The sequence below is a fragment of the Tribolium madens genome, unplaced genomic scaffold (assembly GCF_015345945.1).
Source record: "Tribolium madens isolate multiple individuals breed KSU strain unplaced genomic scaffold, Tmad_KSU_1.1 Scaffold_11;HRSCAF=98;Tcas5.2_LG3b, whole genome shotgun sequence".
In the NCBI taxonomy this organism is placed as follows: Eukaryota; Metazoa; Arthropoda; class Insecta; order Coleoptera; family Tenebrionidae; genus Tribolium; species Tribolium madens.
The window spans coordinates 4,605,327-4,620,665 of record NW_025400975.1 but is presented as its reverse complement, the minus strand read 5'-3'; the positions used below and the strand labels follow the sequence as shown (position 1 = coordinate 4,620,665).

The following is a 15,339-nucleotide window of genomic DNA, read 5'->3' as shown; positions in this document are numbered from 1 at the left end:
TTTTGTTGTCAAGGACTTATTTTTGATTTTTTTTTTTCAGTTTGCATTGGGACAAACGGCCGCATGTCTGTCCCCTCGAACCGCGAGCACCACTACCGCAACCTGAAAGACCGCTACACCAACTGCACTTATGTCGACGGCAACCTGGAGTTAACCTGGCTTCAAGACGAGAACCTCGATTTGAGTTTTCTCCAGTACATCCGCGAAGTGACCGGCTACGTCCTCATCTCGCACGTTGACATCAAACGGATTGTCCTCCCCCGCCTCCAGATCATCCGCGGTCGCACCCTCTTCAAGATGAACGTCCGCAACGAGGAATTCGCCCTTTTGGTCATCCTCTCCAAGATGTTCACGTTGGAACTCCCAGCTTTGCGCGACGTCCTCATTGGCAATGTCGGTGTTTTCAACAACTACAACCTCTGCCACTTTAAGACCATCAACTGGAAGGAAATCATCACCGACCCCAAGAGCAAATACGTCTTTGTCTACAATTTCACGTCGCCGGAACGCGAGTGTCCCGCTTGCCACAAGAATTGCGTGAAGGGGTGTTGGGGGGAGGGCGAGGAGAACTGTCAGAAATTCTCCAAGGAGAATTGTAGTCCCCAGTGTTATCAAGGTCGGTGTTTCGGGCCAAACCCGAGGGAGTGTTGTCATTTGTTTTGTGCGGGGGGGTGTACAGGACCGAAACAGAGTGATTGTATAGCTTGTCGGAACTTTTACGATGATGGGGTTTGCACGCAGGAGTGCCCCCCTATGAAGATTTACAGTCCGATTACGTACTCCTGGCAGGATAATCCTAACGGGAAGTATGCATATGGGGCCACGTGTGTGAAAAATTGCCCCGAACATTTGCTCAAAGACAACGGGGCTTGCGTCCGGTCGTGCCCCCCGGATAAAAAGGCACATGAAGGGGCATGTGTCCCTTGTAACGGGCCTTGCCCTAAAACATGTCGGGTTGATACGTTAATCCACTCTGGGAATATTGATAGTTTCAAGGGTTGTACTGTGATAGAAGGGAACATCTTGATTTTGCAAAACACCTTCGAAGGGTACCAACACTTTTACCCCAATTACACTTTCGGCGCGAGGTATCCAAGGATGCACCCCGACCGTTTAGAAGTCTTTAGTACCCTTAAAGAGGTCACTGGGTATATTAACGTCCAAGCGTACCATTCTGATTTTACCAACTTGTCGTACTTTCGGAATTTGGAAGTGATCGGTGGTCGCTCCCTCTCTGACTATTTTACCTCACTTTACATTGTCAAATCATCACTAAAATCTCTAGAATTGAGATCTTTGAAACGGCTAAATGCCGGGACTGTCGCCATCTTGGAGAATACTCATCTGTGTTTTGCGGACAAAATCAATTGGGATAAAATCAGGAGAAGTCACGAGCATGTTGTCATGATTTCTAACAATGGTGATCCTCAGCTGTGCAAAGGGAACAATTTTGTGTGTGATAAGGAATGTAGTAGTGATGGTTGTTGGGGCGCAGGACCTGACCAGTGCCTTTCCTGTGCCCACTTCCAGCTCGAAAATGAGAGTCGGTGCATTGCCAACTGCTCCGTCCTCCCTGGGTAAGTACCAAACAGGCTAACATGGGTAGTACTTGAGAATAATTAGAGCGGAATTTTGCCAGTTTGGTTACTTTTTAAAGTGAAACTTTTTTCCATCGCCTTAAATTTTTTCGTCCATCTATCGCATGTCGCATTACAGCCGGCCGCGGCCATGGCTCGCTTCAGCTGACCGTGTAGCATTTATATTCTTACTCATTCGTGCAAGTGCTCCGCGGTATTTGTGTGTTTGATCAGTGTATTGATCCGAAAAAAAGTTTCACTTGCATCGTAGTTTCTTTAAACCATTTCCAAAATTTGTAGTTTTAGTGGTACTATACTGCACACTTTTGGGTTCTTAATATAGTTAATAACTATCTTTAAAAAATTTGAAAGTTCCAAATTTTCTTACGTTTTCTCCACATAAATAAGAAACTACATTTTAAAGTTAAATATTTTGAACTGTCCGTATGTTAAATGTTTTGGGAAATCGATTGGCTTCAAGAAAACCGCGAAATTCTAGGTACTTTAGGAGTTATCGACGGATATACAGGGTGCGCCTAAACTCGCGCCCCAGAAAAAAATGTAATGTAAGGTATTATAGCAGGAACATCGAAAAAATGTTAAAAAAATTCTATCTATAAAAATTTCGAAGTTATGAGAGTTTAAATTTTGCACTTTTACTCTAATTATTTCTGTTGAAAAAATAATTTTTCAATTTTTCTTTGCGACAATCTATTAGAAGAGGGAACAAGGAAGGGGTATCCTAAATCGTAACTCCGTTTAATGTTATTTGTGGCTTTTATTGACAAAATTTTTGTACCTTTACTAAAAAATTATAAATAGACATACAAGATCATCAGTATCATTAAATAGACATAAAAAACTGTCAAAGGTCAAAAAATAAATGTCAAAATTTTTTGATAGAATTTTTTAAACATTTTTTCATGTTTCTGGTATCTTATCTTACTTGAAATTTTTTTCTGGGACGCGAGTTCTGACTCATCCTGTAGATTTTACTTTTTTTTGGCTTATTTCAGCGATTTTCTTTTATAGTTACGCATCACAGAACGTGAACTTTTTTTGTAAAATAGCGAATTAAAAGTACTTTTTCGTGTACTTAATAGAAATTGCAAATTGATAACATTGTTTAACCCAAAACCACCGCCTCCTTAATCAAATGTATCAATATTCCGCCTGGGCATTTCGTAAAAATGCATTAGAGCAGTGATTTCGAATGATTTTGAATTATTAACGAAAAAACTGGATATGTCAAAAAATTTCCCCAGATTAAAGCGCCAACGGGAATCAGTTCAACTCAAAAAATGCGAGAAAAGGATTATTTCTATGGAGACGGTCCAAAATAATTAAGAAAAGTGGGACTTTTCAGAAGAAAAACAATAGCAACACTTTTCTTGTTAGCAACACCTTTTTTTTTATTTCATCATCCACGAGGTGGAATAAAGCGTCCGATTTACACTCAAACGAGTTGAATACAACATTTTATTCTTTGAGTCAGACTCAATAACTTAAACTTGCTTTAAATCTGTTAAAAATAATCTGACGTTTCGTATTGAAAAATGCCAAAAGTTGTCGAAACTTCCTTACACGGGAGAATTTTCGTGAAGTCGTGAAGTACACGAAAAAATTACGTGTTCAACGCATAAGAAAAGTGAGTTTTCTTTACTTGTACAATCTGCTATTTTTACGGTATCAAACAAATTAGGTTACGACCAGTAGTTTTGGGGATTTCGGCAAAAATCCGACTCGATTATTGGAATTTGACCAAAATGGAATAAATGTAATCAAATGATGATTTTAGTAGTTTTAATGGAAATAGCTACTTGGAATAACACACGAAACGATCGTTGGTCGAGTTTGAAGTAACCAAATGGCGAAAATTTTGAATTTTTTTTTATATTTCTTCTCAAATTCCACATAGTCATTTTTTTATGTATCTTGTCTTCTAGGATTTACCAAGACGGTCCCAACATCTGCAAACGTTGTCACGAGGAATGCGGGTCTTCATGTACGGGCCCAGGGGCCGACAAATGCGTCACTTGTAAGAAATTCCAAGATGGCCCCTACTGCGTTCCCTCATGTCCCACCAACAAGTACCATGAAAACGGGCAGTGTAAGAGTTGCCACCCTAACTGTGTCCGGGGATGCACCGGACCGGCCAACACAGTCGGCTTCGGTGGATGCAACTCGTGCGACCGAGCAATTATGAACGACAACAACTCATTGGTGTATTGTTTGGGTACCCATGAGCCTTGTCCCGATGGATACTTCAATGAGTATTTGGGGCCGCAGGAGAAGGAGTCGCTCAAGTCGTTGGCGGGGTCGGCGCTGTGTCGGAAGTGCCACCCAAGGTAAAAACAATTTTTTGTCAATCGCCGTGTAACATACGAGTTTTTTCAGATGTAAGCTTTGTTCCGGCTTCGGCTTCCACGAGCTAGTCTGCCAGAAATGCACTCACTATAAAAAAGGCGAGCAATGTGAGGACGAATGCCCCTACAACGACTACGCCGACGATGAAGTCCAAGAGTGCAAACCTTGCGACTCAGAATGTCGCGGGTGCACCGGCCCCGGCCCTGAAAACTGCAAATCCTGCGAAAATTACAAGGTTTTCGACGACGGCTACGTCTCAGAAAACTCCTCGTTTCGCTGCATGTCCTCCTGCCCACCCGAATTCCCCCACAGGGTCTTCCCCGACAATTCCAACGCCTACTGTTCAGACAAACCCCTCAACTTGCCCATTTCGGGCTTTGTCGAGAATAACTACACCGTGGTCATCGCGACTGCAATCACAGGTGCCATCATAATCATCATTATTATAGTCCTGGTCACGTGGTTCTGTCGCAAGAAGGTTAAAGCGGAGGAGAGTACGCTTAAAATGACCATGGCGTTGACGGGGCTCGAGGACAATGAGCCCTTGAGACAGACTAACGTCTCCCCCAATTGTAAAAAACTGCGAACCATCAAAGAAACAGAAATTCGGAGGGGGGATATTTTGGGGTATGGGGCATTCGGGACGGTTTACAAAGGAGTATGGATTTTGGAAGACGAAAACAATTCGAAAATTCCAGTCGCTATTAAGGTCCTTCGAGATGGTTCAACTAGCAGTAAGGAATTTTTGAGTGAAGCTTTCATTATGGCCAGTGTTGAACACCCTAATTTGCTCCAATTACTCGGCGTGTGTATGACTTCCGAAATCATGCTAATCACCCAGTTGATGCCTTTGGGTTGTTTACTCGATTTTGTGAGGAAAAACCGGGACCGAATCGGGGCTAAGGCCCTTCTCAATTGGTCCACTCAAATCGCCAAAGGTATGGCCTACTTGGAGGAAAAACGCCTGGTTCATCGCGACCTCGCCGCCAGGAACGTCCTAGTCCAAACCCATTCTTGCGTAAAAATCACCGATTTTGGCCTCGCCAAACTCCTCGATGTCGACGAAGACGAGTACAAAGCCGCTGGGGGCAAAATGCCCATCAAATGGTTGGCATTGGAGTGCATCCAACACCGGATATTCACCCACAAATCGGACGTTTGGGCCTTCGGAGTGACCATTTGGGAGTTACTAACATTCGGCGGAAGGCCTTATGATAACGTCCCAGCGAGGGACGTCCCCGAGTTGCTCGAAAAAGGGGAGAGGTTGCCACAACCCGAGGGTTGCAGTATTGATGTTTACATGATTTTGGTCAAATGTTGGATTCTGGATGCCGAAAGTAGGCCTAGTTTTAAGGAGTTGGCGGAGGATTTTGGCAAAATGGCGCGAGATCCCTGCCGCTATTTGGCCATTTCGGCCGATAGGTTCAGGAATAGGAATAACAACGCACAGGTAAAAATGTCAAAGAAAAATAAACTAAAAAAAAATAACTAAAATAAATTCATTACAGGACGACCGCGATTTGGTGCGGAATCTAGCAACAACGCTCGAAACCTCCGCTAGCCAATCCGAATGCGACGAGTACCTGCAACCCAAGTCACGTGCGCCTTTGCGTCCTATTGGTTGGTCGTCCGTATCCCCTTCCCCCACCCCCGACAAATACTGGAAGTCCGCGTCGCAGACCAATTCGGACGGAAGTTGCAACCCTCAATACCAGAACCACTTGAACCGGAAGTTGCTCAAATACCCCCCAAGCACCCCCAACGTCCCCATCGACACTTTGAAGATGCGGGACGACATGTCGTCCGACGAGTACGACTCTGGGCCCTCGAAAGCCCAGTTAGGTAGTCTCAAATTGGACTTACCGGTCGACGAGGATGACTATCTAATGCCGTCGCCGCAGCAGACGCAAGGAGCTTCGGCTTACGTCGATTTGATCGACTCGAAAAACAGTGACAATTCGAATCAAAGTGTGTTCAGATCTTTGGACTTTTACAAGAGTAATATTGACAATCCTGAGTATCTTATGAACAATGATGGGGCTCCCAGTCAGACGGTGGGTTTGCCTCCTGTTGCGGAAAATCCGAATTTTCCTGGTTTGCAACCGCAGAGAAGTTCGGAGGAGGAGTCCGATCACGAGTACTACAACGACTTTGATAGACTGCAGAGGGAGTTGCAGCCGTTGCAGAGGAACAAAGACGGGGCTATAGTATGAACGAAGCATGTACAAAAACGGCCTTTTGTACTTTTGAGGGAAAAGGCTGTGTTTCATTGACGATAGATACTTAATTTCGTAGATTTTAAGGGTAGATTAGTGTCAAAATTGTGACATAAATAACGTGCCATCAGGGCATGGTTTTTGTAAATAATAAACAAAAATACGATTTTTATTATCAAATGTATATACCTAAAACGTATTTTTTTAGTTGTTTTTAAGATTTATTAACAAGTTGGGCGAGTTGCGGAAGCGCCAATCCTATACGTTCTTGCCCAGACGCGACTGTGATAAAAACGATCTTAATGGAAAAAATCTCATCCACTTAACATCTTCAGGCCTCATCTAAACCCAGTTTATTGTTTTCATTTTTGTTTTATTGTTTGTTTATAAGGTATCAAAAATTCCTCTAATGGAATTAGAAAAGCTTGAAATGTTCGGCCTCATGCAAATCTCAATTGTACATAATTTTATTTATGTAGAAATAGATTATTTTTGTTAATATTTGCACTAAACTTGTGCCATTCATATCGACATGTGCCTATGTTATTTTTCCATGTTACTACGTTTATACAAAATTTTAATAAATGCATATATTTCATAAAACGAGCTTTCAATGTATCCCATACCTTCATACAAAAACATTAGACGTGATCTACAACATCACTTCTTGGAACAAAAAATTGAGTAAAAAAATACTGTGGAGATTAAAAAATAAGCGAAAAATCTCAGGTGACCATAACAAATTGAAGAAAATTGAGATCACAGGAACGCAAAAACCATATTCCAGAATTTAAAATATTAAAATGTATCAGGAGTAGGTAGTATTAGGATTACAGAACAGTAAAGAGGTATTCTTAACTTGAAATTGAAAAATTTTTAAAAATATAGGTGTATTAGGATTAAGAATTAAAATTTTTGTTTACAATTCTGCAAAATATTGGTATAAAGATAACAGTAACGCAAAGAAATAATTTAAAATCTAGAAAGCATTTTTGCGTTCCTGTGACCTGTACTCCTGATACTTTCAAAATTTTGTAAATTTTTAGCGGTTTTAAATTTGAAATACCTCTTTACGTTTCTGTGATCCTAATACTATTCCTGATACTTTGAATATTTCGCAGAATTTTAAGCAAAAATTTTAATTCTTAAAATCTGGAATACCTCTTTTCGTTCTTGTACTCCTGATACTTTTAAAAATTTGCAAATTTTTAGCGGTCATTAATTTGAAATACCTTTTTACGTTTCTGTGATCCTGGTACTCCTGATACTTTCAAAATTTTGCAAATTTTTAGCGGTTTTCATTTTGAAATACCTCTTTACGTTTCTGTGATCCTAATACTACTCCTGATACTTTGAATATTTTGCAGAATTTTGAGCAAAAATTTTAATTCTTAAAATTTGGAATACCTCTTTTCGTTCCTGTGATCCTGGTACTCCTGATACTTTAAAAATTTTGCAAATTTTTAGCGGTTTTCAATTTGAAATACCTCTTTACGTTCCTGTGATCCTAATACTAATGCTAATAGTTTGAAAATTGTGCAGAATTATAAGAAAAAAATTAATTCTTAAAATATGGAATATCTCTTTTCGTTCCTATGAACCTGGTACTCCTGATACTTTCAAAATTTTGTAAATTTTTAGCCGTTTTCAATTTGAAATACCTCTTCACATTTCTGTGATCCTCATACTACTCCTGATACTTTGAAAATTTTCTAGAATTTTAAGCAAAAATTTTAATTTTTAAAATCTAGAATACCTCTTTTCCTTCCTGTCATCCTGGTACTACTGATACTGTTAAGAGTAGTATTAAGGTCATAGAAACGCAAAGAGGTATTCCAAATTTAAAATTGCTAAAAATTTGCAAAATTTTGGAAAGTGTTAGGAGAACCAGGATTTCAGGAAAACAAAGAGGTATACCACATATTTAAAATGAGAATTGTTGCTAAAAATTGACAAACTTTGATAGTATCAGGGAATTAAAATGTTTGCTCAAAATGATTGAAAGTACAGGAGTAGTAGTAGTATTTAAAATTTCAAGAATTAATTTTTAGCGGTTTTAAAATTTGGTATAACTACCTCTTTGTGCCTGTCATTCTAATACTCCTGGTGCTTTTAAAATTCTAAGTATAACTTGTTAAAAATTTGAAATAAGAAAAAAACAGATAAGTTTTATTTTATTAAAGGTCAGTTAAACCATTACATTTCGTTTGATAAAAATTATTTACACCGCTTAAAATGTAAGAAAATACAATCACTGATTAAAGTTAGATAAGTGAAGTCATAGATTTCATAACATCGCACACAAACAATAGAAAAAACCGTGCAAATTGGACACTTAGGAACGAATAAAAAACCAAATCATGTTTTATGACTTTTTTGCTTTCTTTTTATTAAATCGTCTAACAATCCATCGCGGTATCCTTCTCCCAATCTCATTCTTCAACTGTCTATAAACCATGACTAACAAAACAGGAATCGCCAAAAGTTCATTGCTGAACAAATACAACCAACAAGCCACAAAGAACATCGCTAGATCAGTGAGATAATCAACAAAGCTTCGAACTTTGACTTCAGCTTTGGCCAAAAGCTCCTCTTGCCTCCTGTCGTGAGGCGTTGAAGCTCTGGAATCGCTGGAATAGTTCAGCTCCAAACCGATGGAAGTCTGAGTCATGATTTCGCGTAATTTGGGTCGAGGTTTGGCTAGTGGGATCGGTGATGGCGATTTTCTGACTTTCATGGGAGAAGGTGAAGTTTTGCGTTTTACGGGGGAAGGACTGGTTTTGCGTTGAGACCGGCCTGACCAGTTTTCAAGTCTAGAAGGGGACCGAGAGGGGGTTTTAGAACGACTGGAAGCTCTACGAGGTTTATGATTGATGGTTCGGCCCCTTTGCTGGCTTGGGGGAGCTTTTTGTGGAGAGGGGCTCCTTTCAGGTGGGGGTGTTTTGGGTGGTGATTCTATTTCTTGAGATTTCATTGGCTGTTCACCTTGTTCTTCATTGGTAGTACTCCAAATTTTCGTTGCTTCTGCCTCCCCCCAACTTTGGGGTAATATTTGAGGATTACTCTTCTTTCTTTGACTATAACTTCTCTCAATGTCAACTTCTCCTTTGTTTTCCTCATTAGTGGTACTCCAAGTTTTCACTTCTGGTTTCATTTCTTCTGTTTCTCTCCAGCTCTGGGGCATTATTTGCGGATTACTCTTCTTCCTTTGACCATAACTCCTCACAATGTCCATATAATGATCCACCACAACTTTTGACTCTTCTTCATCATTCTTCTTCTGAAGCAGTTTCTCTGGTATGACAATACTAGCAGCAGTAATACCGCAAAGAGTCGCTACTGCTGAAATATTCCGGCCTGGAGCAGCCTGAAGTGTTGGGGAGATTTTTTCAGGTTCGGTATTTTCATCAGCAACAAGAGAAATCGAGCGTTGGAAAATCTTATTTTTGCCATTTGACAATTCTAGTGGTGGTTGAGCCAAAGATTGCGAGCGCCCTCTAGTCACTTCTTGTCTAAACTGAGGCATGGGTGAATGTGACCGGACTTTGGTACTTGGAACCTGCTTTGGTGGTTCTACTTTATCTTCAGTTTTCTTCAAAATGGGCTTTGGTACGAAATTCGGGTCCGGAAGTTTGTTCCTTTTGGTTAAAATTTCAAACGGTTCGTCACTCACTGAGGGTTTCCGGGGCGTCGTCATAGCTCCCGGATGGTACGTTTCTTCTTCATCGCTGTAAATTCGGGTAGGGGGTTGGATATCGAAATCCCGTTCATCTTCAGATTCTGTTTCCGACTCTGATAAACTTTCTTCGTAATCCTCTAACCACTTATCTTCATCGACCACTTCAATGCTTCGTTTTTCAAAACTGGACTGTCCTTGTAGACCCATTTGTGCCCTAACTCGATTAAACTCTTCTTCCTCTCGCTCTTCAGATTCTGATCTTTGCCTAATCATTTCTTTCTTTGGGGTGTCAGTGTCTGAATTTTGCCTCGGCAATTTTTGCAATTTCGTTTCGATAAATTCATTCAAATCGTTCGAATTCTTCAAACTGAACCGTTTCTGGGCCCAGAGTAGTTGCTGCTGGACCACACTTCCTGAAGATTTTCTGCGAGAAGGTTTCCGCTCTAGACCGACAATATCCTGATCGTCCTTAGAATTGATTTGGATTTTGGGAATCTCGATGTTGTGTTGTCCGTCATAACTGAACCTTCTTCTTTTCTTCAAATCTTCTTCTTCAGCGGCTGCAGCTTCGTTAAATCTCATCATGGCACGTTCGTGCAACAACTCAGTGGAACTCGCTGATGTTTTCAAGTTTTCGAAAACAGGGGGTTCTGCGCCTAGCTCAGGAGCTGAGAGAGACAGTGGTGGCGGAATATCGAACTCGTTGAAGTCGAACTCGAAATTTTGACTGGACCTTCGACGACCTGAAAAATGACCAACAAAATTTTCTCTGCTGTTAATTTCAAGGAAAAATTCTACTCACCTTTTTCATTAGCATCCGGATACAACACCAGCATAAACTCTGAACTCTCTTCCGACTTTTCCCGAAGGAGACTCCTTTTGTCTTTCGGACTCGGAGTTTTGCTCTTATCTTCTGGTGTAAAATTAGGACTTGGAGTTCTCGATTTTGGCGGACTTGGACTTTTGGTTTCAAGTGCTAGAGGACTATTTGTCTTTTCTGGTAAATTTTTCCCAAAAGTGGGTTGTAGTAACTCTTCGGTTTTCTTCATTTTAAGTTCCGGGCTGCCGTAAGCCAAATCACGGGCTAGGGAAGCCCGATCGAGGATTGTTTGTGGACTGACGTCCTTTCGGACTGGGCTGGGTGAAGCTTCTGGGGTTTTTGGAGGACTTTTAATTTTGTTTCGTTCTGGACGTTTGGGCGTTTCATCGTAGTAGTTTGTGAAGGCTTCTGCTTTAGCTATGGATGATTGTGATCGGGGTTTTGGTCGTCTTTTGGCTGCAATTGGGACTGACGTGATTTCATCGATGATGTCCTTAGGTTGGCTTTGACTGCGCGCTTGGGGCGAAGTGATCCCTCTTTTGGGGTCAGGGATGAAAACAATGTCTGATTCGTCTCCGGGTTCGCTAATCCCGTATGGACTCTCGGCTTTGACCCGGAATTTGTACTCGCTTCCTTCGATTAAGTCCCCTAGGATTGTGGTGAGTTGTCTACTAGTGGCAGCTTTGAGCCAAACGTTCCACCCAAGTCTGTAGTACTCCACGATGTAATTTCCAATTTTGCAACCCCCGTCGTCGTCGGGGGTGCTCCAGGAGAGGGTCACTGACCGTCCTAGGGTCATCACGACCCTCGCCCGGCCTGGTGGTGAAGGCTTGTCGGTGATGGTGACCAAAAACGAGGCCAAATCTTCCCCAATCTTGTTGACAGCCTTAATCTGGTACTCCCCTCGGTCACCTCTCGTCGCTTCAGCGATTTTCAAAACTGAACACTTATCGACGTACTCGATTTCATATCGGTCGTTATTTTGAATCGATTCTCCATCATGGCTCCAAAAAACCAATGGAGTCGGCCTTCCAGCTACTGAAACCTTCAACCTAATAACTTCTCCAATCTCGAACAACAACCCATCTTCGTATTGTCTCGGTAGTCGAATACTGGGAGGGGCTTCCAGCGTTAGTCTCGCCTTCGTGGACGCATGCCCCGCCTTATTCGTCGCAGTACACTTGATTTCGCCCTCATCCGCCAGCGCACTCTGGTGAATAGTCAACACACTTCGATCATTCTCCGTCAAAATCCTAGTCCTCCTGCTACTAAAAATCTCAAACCCGTCTTTAAACCAGCAAATCTTCGGCGCCGGTTGCCCCAAGAAGTGCACAACAAACTCAACCTTGTCATTCTCGAGAGCAGTTGCGTCTTTGAGCTCTTCAGTAAATTTCGGTGCAGTGATTGCGAATTTTTGCAGAGTTACAGTTAAAGGTTCAGAGATGTCGCTAGGTTCGGAGAGACCGACGCCGTTTTCGGCGCGGACGCGGAATTGGTAGCGCCAACCGGGCTCGAGACCGCTGAGGGTGAGTTCGGGGAAGGGGACGAGGAGGGGCGTGGCGCGGACCCAGTGGGGGGAGCCGGTACGGCGGTGTTCGACGAGGTAGCCGGTGATTGGCGAGCCGCCATCGCGGATTGGCTTAGACCAGGCGATGGTCACAAGGTCGGGGGTGAGGTCGTTGTCGGAGAGGTGGGGCTTGCCGGGCGGGGAGGGGCGGTCTGTAAATATAAATAATTTAGAAATCACTCACTGTTACTCATTGCCAACTTCCTACACACACAAAAAATGAAAGTGTTTCTGGATTTTTATAACTCTTATTTTAAATGTTTTTTATTACTTGCAGATATCTTAGTGTGTAGGAAAGTGTCAAAATAAATAGTATGAATGAAGATGCACGTGTTATTGTTTATTTTGTGTTTTAATGTGATTCACGTAGTAATAAAGTTTAAGTAAAAATAGTGTTGTCGAACTTGGAGTTTATATTTAGAAGGAAATCGGATCATTACGGGAAGAATTTGATGAAAATTTTGTTAAGTGGTGTGAGGATTGACATCATGATCAAAAACTATTTGTGGAAATTGATATAAAAAGTTTGTCATTTAAAAAAAAAAAACAAATAAAGTGTGGAGACCCCCAAACAATTGGCATTTTTGTATCATTAGTATGTTAACATTAATTTATCAATTAATTTTTTCAGTAATAATAATAATACGTTGGTAAAATTTATATTTTTATACTTACTCACTTGAATACCGATGCAGCAATGAAATAAATTCGAACGAATTCAAGTACCTACTGAAGGTTCAGGAAGTGATTTATTTATTTATAAAATAAGCAGTAAGTATATAAATTCTTAACTTCGTTCGTAACGTTGGTTGTCTATAACACTGATTAACTTTTTTCTGTGCTTGTAGATTATCAATTAAAAAGAATAAAAACATTACATAAAACTATGCATTTGTGTTTCTATCAATCTTAAAAAAATTGTTTTTAATTTAATTTAATCTATGAAATAGGTTCAGAAAATGCTCAACAGGTAAAAAAATAAAATCACGCTTTTGTGGGAGTAATCCAAACCAACTTGACGTCAGCTTCTGGCAATACATCCCAAAACATATTGTGCTATAACTTTATTTTTCACGTTTTCTTACCACAACTCCTAGACGCTGGATGGATTAATTTGTCCACTTTTTCTCGCAATTCTGCATAATCTGAAAGTGTGAATTTCAAATTTATCTCTTTAGGTTTCATTTTCCAACACAGTGCCCCTGTTTCATTAATTAGTTCTGATTTTCATACAAAATAAGGCACTGTATTTTCATTTAGAGACAACATTAAAAAGAGTGCCTACTACAAGTGCCAAGAGTGGTAGTTGCAGCCCAGCGTGCCTAAAGGTGCAAGAGGCGAAAGACTACTGTGCTAGTTATTTTTTCTAGGCATTTTTTGAGAATCAAGCTAGTGCTATTTACAGTAGAATAGAGAAGAGTAAACATCCCTAATAATCCAGAAAAAAACTGTTTTGATAAAGAGCCAAATCTTTTCCCATTAATAAAAATAAGTTTTTACCCCACTTTCAAGTAAATCGTTGAAAACTGAATTTGTACACTAAGGTGCATTCCCTGTGGCCTCTTTAGCCACTCTCAATTTGAATAACAATGACATACTGATTATGCAGCGTTGCCGAAGATAAAAATAAGCCACACATAAAACAGCGTACAGAAATAACACAACTTCCAGCTAATACTACAAGCCTCTAACTCGTTTGATTTAACACCACCAAACCAAACTTTTGAAAAAAGTTACCTGCAGCCTTCCAGTGTACTTGTTTTTTATTTCTTGGTTTAGGATGGGGCTTCGCGTGTGTGTTCCCCATAGTACACTATCATCTCGGCAAGACCGTCACCACTATGCCAGCGAGTTAAAAATAACTTGGATCTACCAACTGTACGAATCGAAACAAGGCTGGAAACCAGCAACACACTCAAACACAAAAAAACTTTATTCAACCAACAAATACTTACAAAAACATTAAACATAAAAAATATAAAACAATAGTTATGAAAAAATTAAGCGCTGAATTTGTAGTATGGGCGCCAGCCAAAGATGGAGTAGTAAAGCTCAAGGAGGTTTTCGAGATTGAAATCCATTTCCTTCAATTTCGAAGCAACTTTTTTCATCGGGGCTTCGCCTAAAGCCTTCTCCAGTATCTTCCTTGACTCCTCACTCTGCATTTTTGCGACGAAATTGCGATAAGTGTCAGTGTTGCTTTCTTTGGCAAGGTAAGTTTGGGCAGCTTGCAGGATCAAAACCGAATAAGTGGCTCTCACATCTTCGACAAACTTGCCAATGCTTGGTTTAATTTTTTCCACTTTGAAGTCTTTAGTATCGGTGGCATTGAGGCAGTGCTCGAGATGTTTAATTACAAATTCGATATCGATGGCATTGTCGTTGAGAAACTTCTTGTATTCTATCCAAGCTGGATTTTTTCTAACGTCTTCAATCATTTGGGCCCATTCCGGTGACTTGAAGTAAACGACAGCAGCTTGGAAACCAGTATCCTCCTTCAAATGCTTCTCTTTCAGGTCTTGCATTGGTTTCAGAGGGACTTCTTTGAAGAAATCAGCAGCAGGGTTGTTAGTTGGGGTAGGGGCGGGGAGGGGGAAGGAAGTTTGCAGGAAAGCAAACAAGACAAAAGCAAATAATACCTGAGGAATATTAAGGGTGAATGAGTGTTTTAATAAATGGGAAAAGTTTTGTTTACCATCTTGCAGTTTCAAGTTTGGGTTTTCGCACAGAGAGAAAATATTTCGTTGATTCTGTCGTATTTTTCAGTTTGTTATTTGGTTGTCAAGGAGTTGCTTTGCAGAGCTTTTGATTTTGTGGAGACTCATTTTGAAGCCCTCTAGACATTTCAAATTATTTTTTTCTAATTTCAAATCGAATAAAAATTATCAATTTTCAAAAAGCTGTAGAGAACTGAGTTTTAGCTAAATTTTGCACGTAATAAACAGAAAATTTAAATATTAAAAAATTTATTATCACATAAAATGTACTTTACAAAACTTTGTGACGCGTATTTACAAAATCATTCATTAAACTTAAAATTTCTTTGGCTTTCCCCATCCCAAGAAATCGTAGACGATTGCCAAAACTTCGTCAACTTTGACACCCATGTCTCT

General features: G+C 40.5%; 3 protein-coding genes across 6 annotated transcripts in view; 1 reads left to right on the top strand and 2 right to left on the bottom strand.

Annotated features, from left to right (window-relative positions):
* LOC123015668 (epidermal growth factor receptor) overlaps positions 1–6,782 on the top strand; it is an 84,736-nt gene extending 77,954 nt beyond the window's left edge. For all 3 annotated transcript variants that reach the window (XM_044415560.1, XM_044415546.1, XM_044415552.1), the window contains 4 exons: positions 41–1,577; positions 3,524–3,925; positions 3,975–5,394; positions 5,453–6,782. In XM_044415560.1, the coding sequence (XP_044271495.1) occupies positions 41–1,577; positions 3,524–3,925; positions 3,975–5,394; positions 5,453–6,157 (4,064 nt within the window). In that variant the 3' untranslated portion in view covers positions 6,158–6,782. The remainder of the gene's footprint in view (positions 1–40; positions 1,578–3,523; positions 3,926–3,974; positions 5,395–5,452) is intronic.
* A 1,535-nt stretch (positions 6,783–8,317) lies between these two features.
* Positions 8,318–14,071, bottom strand: LOC123004496 (muscle M-line assembly protein unc-89). Of its 2 annotated transcripts, XM_044397817.1 has the most exons (4): positions 13,964–14,071; positions 13,312–13,371; positions 10,642–12,378; positions 8,318–10,582 (listed from the first exon to the last, which is right to left on the bottom strand). In XM_044397817.1, the coding sequence occupies exons 1-4, from the start codon at positions 14,031–14,033 to the stop codon at positions 8,526–8,528; spliced, it is 3,924 nt and encodes a 1,307-aa protein (XP_044253752.1). In that variant the 5' UTR covers positions 14,034–14,071; the 3' UTR covers positions 8,318–8,525. The 2 variants fall into 2 exon arrangements, with proteins under 2 accessions (XP_044253752.1, XP_044253761.1); XM_044397826.1 differs by lacking the exon at positions 13,312–13,371 and having other exon boundaries at positions 13,964–14,065.
* Positions 14,072–14,144: 73 nt separating this feature from the next.
* LOC123004509 lies at positions 14,145–15,058 on the bottom strand. Its single transcript, XM_044397838.1, has 2 exons — positions 14,922–15,058; positions 14,145–14,865 (listed from the first exon to the last, which is right to left on the bottom strand). Exons 1-2 carry the CDS (start codon positions 14,922–14,924, stop codon positions 14,227–14,229), a joined length of 642 nt encoding a protein of 213 aa, XP_044253773.1. The 5' UTR covers positions 14,925–15,058; the 3' UTR covers positions 14,145–14,226.
* Positions 15,059–15,339: the final 281 nt, after the last annotated feature.

Excerpts from the sequence above, each read along its gene's own strand:
- LOC123004496 (XM_044397817.1), bottom strand. The coding sequence starts at position 14,033 with ATGGGGAACACACACGCGAAGCCCCATCCTAAACCAAGAAATAAAAAA. Across the intron at positions 12,379-13,311 it reads TCCAGCGTCTAGGAGTTGTG|ACCGCCCCTCCCCGCCCGGC; the intron begins GTAAGAAAACGT and ends TTATATTTACAG. Across the intron at positions 10,583-10,641 it reads TCCGGATGCTAATGAAAAAG|GTCGTCGAAGGTCCAGTCAA; the intron begins GTGAGTAGAATT and ends GTCATTTTTCAG.